This window comes from Leptidea sinapis, chromosome 39 (assembly GCF_905404315.1).
Source record: "Leptidea sinapis chromosome 39, ilLepSina1.1, whole genome shotgun sequence".
NCBI classification, from domain to species: Eukaryota; Metazoa; Arthropoda; class Insecta; order Lepidoptera; family Pieridae; genus Leptidea; species Leptidea sinapis.
In genome coordinates, this window is record NC_066303.1 from 3,744,033 (window position 1) to 3,759,553 (window position 15,521).

At 36.7% G+C, this 15,521-nt stretch overlaps 1 protein-coding gene across 1 annotated transcript; it reads right to left on the reverse strand.

The window, feature by feature from the left end:
- Window positions 1-5,904: 5,904 nt before the first annotated feature.
- LOC126976202 (lactoylglutathione lyase) lies at window positions 5,905-12,520 on the reverse strand. The gene is made up of 5 exons (XM_050824455.1): window positions 12,334-12,520; window positions 12,141-12,213; window positions 11,361-11,584; window positions 7,884-7,994; window positions 5,905-6,189 (listed from the first exon to the last, which is right to left on the reverse strand). The coding sequence occupies exons 2-5, from the start codon at window positions 12,207-12,209 to the stop codon at window positions 6,066-6,068; spliced, it is 528 nt and encodes a 175-aa protein (XP_050680412.1). The 5' UTR covers window positions 12,210-12,213; window positions 12,334-12,520; the 3' UTR covers window positions 5,905-6,065.
- Window positions 12,521-15,521: the final 3,001 nt, after the last annotated feature.

A 15,521-nucleotide genomic window follows, 5' to 3' on the forward strand; every position in this document is an offset into this window, starting at 1 on the left:
AAAAGATTTTTTTTCCATGGAGGCTATTTTGAAATTGGTCATCTTGAATTTGTTATGAGGCACAGAGAGGTCCGGTGAAAGATGAACATCACAGGCTAACTAACAAGGATAATAACACTCGAGCAAGGAACTTTGAGAACGCCTTTTTAATTAGCGCGCCAATGATTTCTACTAAGACAGGCTATCTAAGGCAGCAAGCCTTTGATATTAGTATAGGACCTAAAAATATCAGAATCAATTTAACATTTAAGATATATTTTTATGCTACCACCACCGTGTGCAATAATTTAAAATACATAGTTTTTATTTTTATCGATGTACAATACGTTTTGTAAAGAAAAACCGAAATAAATACTTAGATATATCTAAATCTAAGTGATATATCATTTCCCCTGAGATCCAAACTTCATCCTGTTTTTTTCCCAAACGCATTATAAAAAATATTATGAATTATTTCAACATTTTAATTAAGAATACGTTAAGTATCTTTATATTTAAGTGTTTAATAATATTTCCGTTAGCATTTATTATTATTGAAACTAGTTAGTAGTAGATGTATAAGTTTATATAACTGTCTTGTAAAGCTATCCACTTCTTCAAATCTGCCGTAGGTATCTCTCGGCACGTGGACTGACAATCGGCTGTTTTAAAATTAAACCATAGTTTTAAGATATTATAAGAAGAATGTATCGCTCTAAGCCGGAGTTTATGCAATTCGGTACGTTCGTCAGATATATTATAATCATTTTAGGATTTAACCTCTACTTATCTCATAAACTGACTTACAAAGTGTCTACTGATACCGTGAACTATTTTATATGTGACTGTACAGAGTAGGTAATATGGCAGCTAGAAGGCGCTGTAATCTAATATGGGCCATGTGAAAGTTAAACATTTGTATGCAACACTATAAAATAATTGAAGGACCAAGTAACGGTTACTAGTTGAAAAAGGATTGAAAACCTTTGTTCCCAGCAGGTACAACCACAGAAATAAATCTAGATGTAGGTCGAGTGGGCGTAGCACGCGTGCCAAACGTTAGCAACATATTGCATACCATTCTAAACGTACACTCATTACGCAAGCAGACTCGCTCTAGCGTTCATTAGGTACAAAAATATTAAAAACACAGTGAAAATGCCATATTAATTATTTGATAAAATTATTCTCACCTACTGATAAACAAAACAACCTTATTAGCGTTAACAATTATGTTCGGGTTATGACATATGGGCGATCTTGAATTATAATAGTAACAATTTCAATATATTACTCTTATCATACTTACACATAGAATTGGTCGAGTAATATTGATCACTCTCCAGAAAGAGACAGTGTCGGCAGACATGCCCCCCTTTTCCCGGAGCATCTGTAGTAGACAGGTAGTTACATAAAGAATGCATATTCAACTGTAGGCATATAACTTGGCAAGATATCTTTTATAAGATTAGCACAGAAGTCATGTGTAAGTTCACTAAATTTTTTTATGCTTAGATAGCTCTATAGGTAAGCGGTATGGCTCAGTGCAATACTGTTTGATCCATAGATTTACTAGTTAACCACTAGTTAGTATTGGCAAATCAAAATTGATCGCGCTTTATCGGTCTGTCAGGTCGTCTTTACGTTGTTTTTCTTAGTCTATGATTTGACCCAAATATAGAGCTAACCTACCAGCCTAGCGAAACTCTCTAAATAACAAAGCGATTCACTCGATTGTATGAAACGTGCAGTCATTGATAGATTGACATATGACAGCTATAATCTTGTAAAAAAACAGAGATAGCCGAAATCCACTACTTTTTAAGGAACTGTTCGCTTTCATGCTTAGCTGCATTATACGTCGTCGCCAATCGCCATATTGTATTTACTACTATTTCAAACTTATATCAAATCATTGCACGTTTCATACTAAAGTAAATTTCAATTTTTACTTTTGCAATACCGCCTCTTATTACGTAGTATTTACAAATTTAAAATTCCGTTATGGAGCGATACATTCTGTTAATAACACCAAAGAGTTTCGATTCATATAGAATTTGTGAAATTATTAAATATTTGAAAATATATTCCTTATAAGCTCAGAAAATGCATTAAATGCATTCGTATAGCATAGGTATCTCTGCTTAATATTTTTGTAGTTTGACCTCGTACAAAATATTGACAATGCGTAGATTTAAAAAATTCCAAATTGTGAGTAGAAATATATTTTCCTCGTAAGTAGTTTTATCTCTTTATAAATTAGAGGAGGCGATAAGATTTAATGAATACGTGTTACGATCAATTGTCTGTACAAATTTTATTGCAAATAAAATTTATTGACGTCTAAAGATGTTTTATTTAAAATTTTTAAATTTTATTTTATTTTCGGCTGCAAAAGTGGTTGCGAAGCTGCAGTCCACGCTGCGCGAACTTATTTGGAGAGGAACTCTGGTGATGTCTTTTTAAAATTAGATGTGAAAAATGCTTTTAACTCTGTTGATAGGGGAGCTCTGCTGAGAGAAGTTAAAAATTCAATTCCTTCAATCTATCATTATATTTGGCAATGTTATAGTAAACCATCCAAATTATTATTCAAAAATCATAATATTTGGTCTTCTGTTGGCTGTCGGCAAGGCGACCCTCTTGGTCCAGCAATATTTAGCCTTGCCATTCATTCCGCCATAACGAAACTAAAATCAAAATTTAATGTTTGGTACTTGGATGATGGTACTTTGGGTGGTGAAGTGGACTCTGTTTTAGATGATTTGAAAGTTGTAATAGAAAGTTTAAGCTCAATCGGCCTTGAGTTAAATTTTTCGAAATGCGAGCTTTTTATCGGCGAAAATTTCCAAATTTCAGACCGGGTTGATATTACCAATAAATTTAATGTTCTGGCCCCCAATATTAAAGTTTTGAATAAGAAGTCACTTCACCTTCTTGGAGCTCCATTATTTCCTGTTTCAATTCCAACGATCTTAAACGATCACATTAAAAAATTTAATAACGTTTCGGACAGATTATTGAAAATTAATTCTCATATGGCCTTAACTATTATTCGGTCTTGTTTATTTGTTCCAGTTTACGTACCTCTTAAGGTCTAGCCCGTTATGGAAATTTCCAAATTTGCTTGATGTGATTGATATTTCACATAAAAATATTTTAGAAACCGTTTTGAATTGCGCGTTTACAGATCGTGCATGGTCTCAAGCCTCTTTACCGATACGGTTTGGTGGTTTGGGTACTCGCAAAGTTTCGGGCGTTGCCTTACCAGCATTTCTATCTTAGGTTCATAGTGCGCAGCCTTTGGTTACTAGAATTGTAAATCATGTACCAGGTAACTCAGAGATTATGTATTTGAACGAAGCTAACAATGCTTGGCTAAATATTGCAAACATTCAAAATTTTCCAGACGATTTAAAGTGACAAAAAACATGGGACGCACTTCTTTGTAAGTCAGCCTTTGATGATCCATTGATCTCATCTACTGACATAACAGAGCGTGCTCGTCTTTTGGCCGTGACAGAAAATGAGTCGGGATTTTGGTTACAAGCCTTGCCTTCTGCGCCGATTGGAACGCTACTTGACAATATGACATTGTCAATATGCGTATCACTCCGGCTAGGTATAAAACTGAATGAACCACATCAATGTAGATGTGGCGTTCAGGTAGATGCTCTTGGACGCCACGGGTTATCCTGCCTAAAATCGGCAGGCCGTATCAGTCGTCACACCAGCATTAATGAAGTCATCCGCAGGGCATTTGCCGCTCTTAATATACCAGCTGTTTTAGTGCCAAATGGTATTACCCGCCGCGATGGCAAGCGTCCTGATGGAATGACGCTGGTGTGGGACGCTACTTGCGTCGACACTCTGGCTCCTTCTCATGTCCAAGTTACGTCAGTTGGTGCTGGGGCTGCTGCTTCGACTGCCGAAGACAGCAAGCGTCGCAAATATGTTGGTCTCAGTGAGTCATACATCTTTGTGCCGTTTGGTGTCGAGACACTTGGCCCGTGGGGCCCAGAGGCGCGGAGAATGTTCAAAATACTATCTTCGCGCCTCAATAAGGCTACTGGAAACCCAAGCGCTGGCAGCTATTTCGGTCAACGGATCAGCCTTGCTATCCAACGCGGTAATGCTGCCAGTATTCTTGGTACGCTTCCACGTAATGATAGTTTTAATTTTATGTAGTCGTAGTATTGTAAATATTGTTATAAGATTTGTTTTGATTAAACTTACCGATATAATCAATGTTAGGAAATACAGATTTAATTGTTTAACCCAATTTACAGCGTAATATAAATATATACATAGAAAACAATGAGGTAACTAATTCCAAGTAAAAAAATGTAAAAGTATTGGATTTTAGTTTCCTCCAGGCGTTCCTGTGAATGATGGTATTGACAGATGGACACTTGATAATCTAGAGAAGTGGGTTCCAAATTTCGTATCGTTCTATTTTTAGAAGAATATAGCGTAGTAGGAACTCATAGCAATAACAAACAAGTTTTAAAATTATTATATTTTCATTTCTATATTGATTATTACATTAATTTTAAAGTATGTGGTGATTATTTTTTTATTTAAGTATTTATTAATTGGAGGTTTATATTTACCATATTCTGTTAAAAATTTAAGTGGACTGTACTTTAAGCTTAATACGTAGTTTTTTGGTTCAGTGTTTTCCTCCAAATCAAAATAACTTTCCAAGTTGCCGACAGAACTGATGATAAAGATTTAAGATGAAGGTGGAAAGACATAGGTACATGCAACTCGATTGTCTTTGATGACTCGAAGGAATTGCGCCGCCACGTGTTCACACAGCACTAAAACTATTACTGATTCTACTGGTCACTCAGCCGGCCGGCATTTATATAAAGGATTCTGAAATTAATTGTGTTTTAAAAGCACCTTTCATAAATTCTTCTTCAAAATATAATGTTATGTAGAGCGAGCGTCGATACAGTTAGGCAAAATTTCACTAAGTGAATTGCAAACTACTTTAAGGTCTGTAATGCGTCGATTAGTCACTAATTACCTACTCGGATGCGAGATTGCATCATATTAGGATGTTGGATAGGGACAAAATATTTTGAATTTAGTTGCGGAATGAGAAGGGATATAGGAGTAAATCTGCCATGTCACTTACTAGGTTCAGTTTTTATACAAACTGAACAGTATGTATAAATTGAAGAACAAACAAAATAATGGTCAATAAACACACATCAACTCAATATAAACATTTATTCTTATAAAAACTATTCAATCTAATAACTAAATAACATTTTGCAGAATATAATTCATATTATTGAATAAACATATAACGACAGTATAAAAGTGGAAAAAAATTATATTAGAATAACTTGTGTTCTATAGACTATATCCTTTGTAAGTGCTTTAGAGTCGCTCGTAAAACAGAAATAACGGTCATTGACCTTTTAGCGGTAGCGTTCGTTCAACGAATCGCTTGCACACTAATTTGCTCGTAATAAGTTTAATGAACTAAATTATCTTTAGTACGCAACTGGAGTGCTAAGTCTTCGAATTTACGATTGCACTACCTTGTTGTGGGGTTAGGTTTTGATTATGTAACAGGTAAGTCAAACAGGGTTGTCAACTATTTCAGGATGAAGTAGAGTATATCTGATTTTAGTGAGTATTAATAAAGAATACAGATTAATAAAACAATGCCATGCATTTATATTTTTAAAACGACGTTTTGCTCAAACAATATGTTACTTTTTTATTATATTTTAACCTGACTCATTGCCCATTCCAGTATGTTTTTACCTCGTTACTTGCCTTGCTTAATGGCCTTATTGCTCAGCACCAAGAATTAGATGTATTTAGTGTTAGTTTATATGAATTTTATAAACTTTGTATATGCAACCTTTGACTCGGTATGGGATTTCACGTTGCTGTAGGATATTATGTTATGCTACATTAAATATAAGGTATTTATATTTTGTGTTATGTATGATTAAGTATGGCTGGTATATAAAAATAGTATATTAGTGTTATATGTTAGCGTACCCATTCATAGTAGAGGCAGGCAACCCTAAATATAGACTTGATTTATAAAAAAAGAGTTAAGCAACACTCTTTGTTGTGAATATCTCGATCCAATATCCGTCGGGGTCCTGAATGAAGGCGAGACCTTTCATCTTGCCATCTTGCGGCTTCTTAATGAACTTCACGCCTTGTTCCTCGAACCTGAAATTAAAATAATATTCAATTAAATTTATACACATTATTCCGATAACAATATGATGTTATTAATGTGAACTACACATACAGACACAATTAGCTTAAAAGGAAATTAAATTTATTTATTTGCATGAATCGTGGTTATATTGTTCTTAAAATTTGTAGTTGCATACCACAATACTGGCATAGAAATGTTTAAGTATTAAAATTTAGTTTAATACACAGTTCTGCAAAACTACGTACTACAAAGTTTTTTTTTTCAAGTATTTTATTTTTATGGAAAAGACCTTTAACGGACAAACGAGTGTACGGGTGACCTGGTGTTAAGTGATCACCGCCGACCACATTCTCTTGCAACACCAGAGGAATGACAGGAGCGTTGCCGGGCTTTAAGGAAGGTGTAGGCGCCTTTTTTGAAGGTGGGCACCTTCAAAAAATGTCGTATCGTCCCGGAAACACCGCACAAGGAAGTTCATTCCTCAGCTTTGTAGTACGTGGAAGAAAGCTCCTTGAAAACCACACTGTGAAGGACACATCCAGATGGTGGGGATGATATCCTAACTTGTGGAGCGTCGTGCGAAGGTGGATGTCGGCGGCAGGAATCAGGTTAAACAGCTCTTCGGAACACTCCCCATGATAAATGCGGTAGAAGACACAATGAAGCGACGTCTCTATGCAACGCCAAGTGATCCAGCCGTTCACAGAGCACTGGGTCCCCGACAATTAGAGCTGCTCTGTGTTACATGCGATCAAATGTAAGTATGTACTAATACTTGCTAATAAACACGAATGTTTCAAATTGTTTATAAACATATTATATATATATTATAAAAGCAGTGTGGGAGCCACATAACGTTCTATTGGTGGCAATACCGCCCCGGACAAATATGCACAGTTCTTGTATTGTAATTGTATAAGTAATTGCATTAACCTTAAAATGTTAAGATGCCTAGTAAAGCCGTAGGCAAAGCACTAAAATATTAGGCAGTAGCTATTGCTTACATATGTCACATGCTCTTAACCCAAAAAAAATATTTTAAAACAACAAGGAAATGTTTTTTTTTCCATATTAGAAGTAGTATTAAAAATTTATTTAATTCTCGTCCATTGGTTCCGGTTTAGTAGACGTATGAGTTACAATAGGCTTGGTAGCTGAAGTATGATACAAATGGTCTAGTTGACCAGCTAACGTCAGGGTGTCGAATATGCGTGACGGTGTGCGCGCGCATCGTAAAAATTCACTCTGATGATTTTTCCCTAACGTCCCAAAAGCGGTTTTACTTCAATTAGGTAGGTACATCCGGATAACTGTAACTCTTTACTTTTTTAACTGACAACATAGCACGAAAGGTCATACTTTCAGCCCCTCAAATTCAAATATTTTATTCAAAATAGAATAAAATATCACTTATTGTGAGTGAGAAACTACCATCTATTCGAAAAGGTCTTGAAGGCTGAGAACGGGCGCAATAACTAAGCGGGCTTTTTTTTTATAAAAATATGGTTACAATGTAAAATCGTACAATAAAATGTATTATTAATAGTCTGAGGGCGGTCCCAATCTATGGTATCCTCACCTTGGTTCCCCGCGTCTATCGATGTGTTGAGCTGATTGTGTGTGGTGAGATACGATCAAATGGTGATCATTAATTAAATAATCATTGAAAAATGACAATTATTTAGAAGTATTATATGCTCACCTAGAACAGGCTTCATCAACATCAGGCACCAGGATACCGATGTGACCAAAACCTCTTGGATCAGAATTTCCATTATGGTATGTTGTTGTATCATTTTCTGTTCCCCAATTACTGGAAAAATTAAATAACATTGTACAGTTTTAAACAAAAACAGAATCAGCAACCAAATCAACACCTAGGAAAGTGCTACCGTATGGTAGCACTTCACTACATTTCGTTAAGGCGAGACTAAATGCCAGCGACCTTGAGCGATAGGAGTTCACGGCTGCCGGCACGCCATCTATGTAACAAAACCAAAATTTTCAAAATTCTTGCGTGGAAAACAGTTTATATGCTTACAATCCTCGTTATTCACTACTAATCTGAATAAATGAACCTACACAAAAAAGTACAAGCTATAAGAATAACTTTTCTGAGAGAAGTACCAAAAAAATGCGTCACGCCATGCCAAAAAGCTTGTTTAAGTTCAAAGAAAAGTGGTAGTTCAAAAAGGCTCGGCAGTGTTAACTATAACCAACAGCAAGCATAAGCAACCTACAAATAATACTTAAGGATATGTGTAACAGGATTAAGTAGTGTTCACAGCTCGAAATGCTATACTTTCATCACAAAACTTGTCTAAAAACACCATGTTTGCGTGTTTTCTGCTTACTCTTCGCCTTAATGTGACAACAGGGCCAAAAGTGCGCCATTTTCACGTACAAATGAGATGTAGATCAAATCAAATCAAAATCACTTTATTCATGTAGGTCACGGATATGACACTTATGAATGTCAAAATAAAATAAAAATGATTGAATCTTCCACTACTTCGTAAAGGGTTGAGCTAATGAGAAGAAGTAGCAAGAAACTCATTGCCACTCTTTTTAATCAAGATTTACATTTTCATCGTTTTACAAATCTCAAATCTCAAAAATCAAAATTTCAATTACAATATAATATGTAAAGTGATGCAACAAACATACTCAAACGTCAAATAGTTAATGCCTTACAAATGTTCATGTCCTACGGAATTCTTACGCGTGAGTTACATGGCACATATAGTATGTTTCAGTTTTTGTTTATCTCTTTCATAAGGTTATTTTAAGTTATTTGTATTTATGTTTACCTACTATATGTATTAAATAAACATTCATCTTTCTAGTTATAGAAATTAACAAAATATAACAAAAGCCCAAGACTTAAGATGCCTTGTAACTCTAAGGCGCCATCTCCACGAGCGAGCGAGAGAATCGCGGTATATCATTATATCTAATATATAAAATTCTCATGTCGCGGTGTTTGTAGTTAAACTCCTTCGAAACGGCTTGACCGATTCTCATGAAATTTGAGTGCATATTGGGTAGGTCTGAGAATCGGACAACATCTATTTTTCATCCCCCTAAATGTTAAGGGTGGACCCACACGCCAATTTTTTTTTGTATTTTCTTGGCATTATTTTTTTAATTTTCTTGGCATTTTTTTTTAATTTGTTTGATTATGAGTCAGCATTAAAAAATACATACAACTTCAAATATTCACCCATCTACGATCAACAGTTACTTTTGTATCGCGATTTTAATATCGGCAATACAACGTTTGCTGGGTCAGCTAGTATATGTATAATATTATCGTCGTGCCACGTATTTCTATATACATACTCGAGGAGTGGTAATGTGGCGTGCGCGCGTAATGTTGTCGTATCGCCTCGGTATCGTGTCACCGCGCGCTCTCTTAACAATCCAAACTCCCAAAGGTTATCATTAAAAAATGGTATTATCTCATTGTTACAGTTAACAATAATTATGTGAATTGAATAATCTATACTGTTATCATTATCATTGGTTTCATTTCGTCTCCCTAACCGCCAATTTCAATATCCAATCTTTAATATTACCTGAATATCCATGTCCATCTTCATTTTTAAATTATAAATAAATAATAGAGGAAGCGAGTGGAGCGAATGAGTGAAGAAAGAATGACAAATCAAATATAGGAAATCAAACATAGGAAAGCGTGTGTCGTCGCGGTCACGAAATATTTCGTAGGACTTTAATATTCGTCGACCAAATTAGGGACATTCTGAAAAAAGGAAAGGTCCGAACCACCCAGAACCGGGAAGCAGGTATGAAAGGAAAGCGTGTGTCGTCGCGGTCACAAAATATTTCGTAGGACTTTAATATTCGTCGACCAAATTAGGGACATTCTGAAAAAAGGAAAGGTCCGAACCACCCAGAACCGGGAAGCAGGTATGAAAAGAGTGATGAATGTAGTGGAAGCGCGAGAGGTTTATAAGGATAAAAGCAAGTGGGGTTCTGTTGTACAACCTCAAATAAATTTACAATTATACGGTTATCTTTTTTATTTCCTCACGATCAAAGTAAAAAGCAGAATGTACTTGAGCGTAATACAGATTTTACCCAAGACTTAACTATCCATATACATACCGGCATATGCATTAAATTCAAATTCAAATATTTTTATTCAAAATAGGATTTAAAATCACTTATTGAACGTCAAAAACTACCACCCATTCAAAAGAGACTGCCTCAGACCTGAGAAGAATGGGCGCACGAAACTCAGCGGGCTTTTTTTATATAAAATATGGATTACAATGAGATATCGTACAATAAACATTTATAATTAAAGAGCCTGAGGGTGTTCGCTGTATTCCCATTCCGTGGTGGTTTATGCTATAGTAACCTTTCCCACACAAACGTTTTTAACAATTCTTTAAAATTTCGTTACATATTTGTTTTGTACATTTTCTGGAATCATATTGTAGAAGCATATACATCGCCCAACAAAAGACTTACTAACTCGACCCAACCGAGTAGTATGCATAACAAGTTTAAGTTTGTTCCTCATGTTAACATTATGAATGACACAGTTTCTGGAAAATTCTTCAATGTGCTTATGAACATACAGAACATTATCAAAAATGTATTGAGAAGCAACAGTTAAAATGTTTCTCTTAATGACTCTTTAGGACCTAGGTTATAAATAGCGCGAATAGCCCTCTTCTGCAGCACAAAGATGGTAGTAATATTGACCGCACTGCCCCATAACAATATACCATAGGACATAATACTATGAAAATAACTATAAGTATACTAATCGCGCCGTGTCTATGTCAATTAACTGTCTAATTTTCTTAACCGCATATGCTGCAGAACTAGCCTATTCGCCAATCCTTCAATATGGGGGCCCCACTGCAATTTGGAATCAAGAGTAATACCAAGAAAAACAGAAGATTCCACTGGGTTTACCACCTCTCCACTTAATAAAATAAAATTAGCTAAAACAGCTAACTACTCAGTGTATACTCTAAAAATCTACTATTGTAAAATAAACATAGTTGTTAATTGCATGGCGTCCATTGAGGAATTAATTATCCAGGTATTTATAACCTGTATAGTTGGAATAGATATATAAGGTCTAACTTGATTGCAGGTGATATTAATCCTCAGATAGATACATACGTTTTGGTATACTCACTAGGTCAACTCTAATGTAGCTTTTCTACTCATTGCCCATGCTGTTCTGTCTGCATCATTCTTTGGAATATCTGCTGGGTTCTCATAGCCCATGAAGAACAGAGAGAATTTCATTTCAGGGAAGTGCAGTTGCTTGAGCAGTGTCATGCCGAGAACACCAGTGTAAAATGGAATTGATTTCCTAGGGTCTTTGATGCGATACATTGTCTGTTGAAACATGAAGTCCTGGAAATTTTAGTGAATTTTTTACTATCATTCTTGCGCCTTTGTTGCATTAAGCTAAGTGTTAAGTTTGTGTTAAGCAAGAAATCTAGAAGCTAAAAACTCACTACTGCTCAAAAATTGTTTTCATTGCAGTTGAGCAACTGAGTTTTATTTTTGCAAGATGAACAGGGTGCAAAATGACTATTTTCAAAGATTGGATGTAGATTTTTCTAAATATGTGTCATCTTGCTTTTCTCATTTGTTTTATTTATATCACTGTCACCACAGTGTCTATTTATTTGACACTATGTAAGCTCATGATGAGGAATGGGTTGTGGTGATCATATACCATCACTACATACGGCATGTGAACTGTATGTATCTATTTTATGTACCTACTTATCAAAGATAACATAATACGTAAGATCTTCAAATGAATTGCTACATCGTAACTGATTAATTATTTTCGCGTTCTAGGAGGTTTGAATTAAATGATAATTCAACTTATTGTTCATTAATCCAAGCGTAGTTGAGTTTACTGTGACTATTAAATGTATAATGTAATATGTCATCATACCTTGGTAGAAGGGTTTGGAGTTTGGCATAATGCTTCAATTTCTTGCGGTGCAAAACCCTCACCAGCCATGTTTCTAAACAGAAAATAATATTAAATCAAAGTTTCTGAAGTATATTGTGCCTTAGTAAGATCTTATCAATTCACAAGATGAACAAGTTACGCCGGTAGTAGTAGAAAGTTGTCCATTACTTACAGGTTTAATGATCAATATGGGTCGAGAGGCTAAAGTGTGAAACAACGTAGATTGTTAATTTTTGATGTTTTTGTTTGCGGACTGCTAAGAGTACAATAGGATATCAATCGTAATTAATTAAAAAATAAAAATATTATTCGGTCCAACCAGTGTCGTCTCATGTAAAGAAACAACAGCTGGACAGCTGTGAGCTGACATTGACAATATTAGTAATCAGCAGTCAGCTTGACATTTGGCCCAATAAATAAACAATATTTTTTGGTGTTTATAGCTCGGCTACTAAGACCTTGTTTTGAGCCAACTCTAGCTTTGGTTTGATTTTTACTGCTGACAGCAATTTTTATTATTTATTTTGTCGCATGGCAGGCAATCGCAAAAGCAGTGTTGCTGACTGCATGCTTCACATCGAGCTTGTCATTGCCCGCTACAAATGCAAAAAATAGGAGCGGCCGCATTGAAATGAATTGAATACCTGATTCAACCTTGCGTTAAGACTGTTACAGTGGCGTAGCGTGGGTTTTATCCGCCCGGGAACGATGGGAAAATTATCTCTTAAAATGTCAGGATATATTTTACAAGGCATAACTTTATTAACTTATTACTAGGTACAAACAACTTGGATCTTCTATTATACATGAATCTCAATAATTAATAAATTATTGATGGCCAAACCAGTTATTTCTTCTAAACTTGCTTGTAAATGTGGTTGCACATGGTCTGGTAGCTGCTGCTGTCATTGATTCATCATCTAATTCATAAAAACTCTAAACAAAAAAGATGTTGATGAATGAATCAATTATATTTAAATATTTATCATACATTCATTGTGGGATTTTCTTTTCCACAACAAGTCATTGGCACCATACATTTGTACTACTAGATGGAACTATTTCATTGTCCAATCTGTGTATTGCCGTAAAAACAATTTGCAATCCTTCCAACTTTCCAAGCTCCTTGTGGAGCGAAAGATGCGTTTTCAAAAGTCAAAACCCGGGGTACTTTCAAGATCAGCAACTTGTAGACTCAGTATAATACTCTTTTACTGTCACACGTATCATCTTTTTTTTTATGGAATAGGAGGACAAACGAGCGTACGGGTCACCTGGTGTTAAGTGATCACCGCCGCCCACATTCTCTTGCAACACCAGAGGAATCACAAGAGCGTTGCCGGCCTTAAAGGAAGGTGTACGCGCTTTTTTTGAAGGTACCCATGTCGTATCGTCCCGGAAACACCGCACAAGGAAGCTCATTCCACAGCATTGTAGTACGCGGAAGAAAGCTCCTTGAAAACCGTACTGTGGAGGACCGCCACACATCAGGTGGTGGGGATGATATTTTAACTTGTGGCGAGTCGTGCGAAGGTGGAATTCTGCGGCAGGAATCAGGTTAAACAGCTCTTCGGAACACTCCCCGTGATAAATGCGGTAGAAGACACACAATGAAGCGACGTCTCTACACAACGCCAAGTGATCCAGCCGTTCGCAGAACACTGGGTTCCCGACAATTCGAGCTGCTCTGCGTTGCACGCGGTCAAATGGATCGAGCTGATACTGGAGTGCGCCAGACCAGAGATGATAGCAATACTCCATGTGTGGCCGGACCTGCGCTTTGTAGAGCGCTAGAATGTGGGCCGGCTTGAAGTATTGCCGTGCTCTATTGATGACGTCCAGCTTCTTCGAAGCCAATTTGGCTTTGCCCTCCAGATGGCCACGAAATTGGCAATCGCTCGAGATTTCGAGACCAAGTATTCCGATACTAGGCGAGGCTTTAAGGGAAGTGTTGTCGAAGAGCGTGATACGACAAATGGGGTTTTTTTAGTGGTAAACGCGCAAACTTGAGTCTTCTGGGGGTTAAATTGGACAACTTTCAACTTACCCCATTCCGCGACCTTCTCGAGAGAGGACTCGATAGAAGACACAAGTTTCTCCCGGCACTGGTCGACGATTTCCCGAGAGAGACCTGCATGGCCCGTGTATACGGCATCACCAGTGCTGTCGTCTGCATAGCAATGTATGTTGGAGGTGTCCAACATATCATTGATATGCAGAAGAAACAGCGTGGGAGATAGCACACAGCCTTGGGGCACTCCAGCATTCATGGGCTTCGGGTTCGAGCAATATCCGTCGACAACGACCTGTATGCTGCGCCCAGTGAGGAGCTGGAGGTCCACTCGCACAAGCTCTCGGGAAGCCCAAATGATGGAAGTTTTGAGAGGAGCGCCATGTGCCATACACGATCAAAGGCCTTCGCTATATCCAGGCTAACTGCCAGGCCTTCCCCCTTGCTTTCAATAGCCGTCGCCCATCTATGTGTTATGTATACCAGAAGATCTCCTGCCGACCGACCATGGCGAAAGCCGTACTGTCGGTCGTTGATCAACTGGTGACCTTCTAGATATACCAAGAGCTGGCGGCTGATTATGCTCTCCATGATTTTGGAGAGCAGGGAGATAATTTTTTTTTTTATGGAATAGGAGGATAAACGAGCGTACGGGTCACCTGGTGTTATGTGAGCACCGCCACCCACACTCTCTTGCAACACCAGAGGAATCACAAGAGTGTTGCCGGCCTTTAGTTAATAGCAATAGGCCTGTAGTTTGCCGGATCCGAACTGTCTCCTTTTTTTGGATCGGATGGACAAGGGCTGACTTCCATGAGTCAGGGACTACGCCTTTGGAATAAGAGTGCCGGAATAAACGCGTTAGCACCGGCGTCAACTCAGGGGCACATGTTCATCTTCACTTGTAGTGTGAGCGAGAGCCAATGTTCAAGGCTTATAGAAATATTTATCTATTTGCAATTATGGTAAACATAGTGGCATTGTACAATATATATATTTTGTTATTAAGATAGAATATATATTGGTTAATCTGTTACGTCTGTCAGAGAGATAAGACCACACACAGATCTTGAAATTTTCTTAATATATTATTTTATCTTGTAAATCAAAATGGGGTAAGAAATTGGAGAATCAACTAGTATTTTATTAATAACAGAATTTAACATGCATCAAGTTATTTAATTAAAAAAAAGTATTAAGTCAACAAAAATTGTAATGAAACCTCTTTAGATCCTTATCTTTAATTCTCTGAATATTTTTAAAGAGATTATAAATGTACATTTTATGTTGTAAGTATAAATATTGAGAACTTTTGTGTAGTGTAGCATTATTTACAAATGTTTAGTATC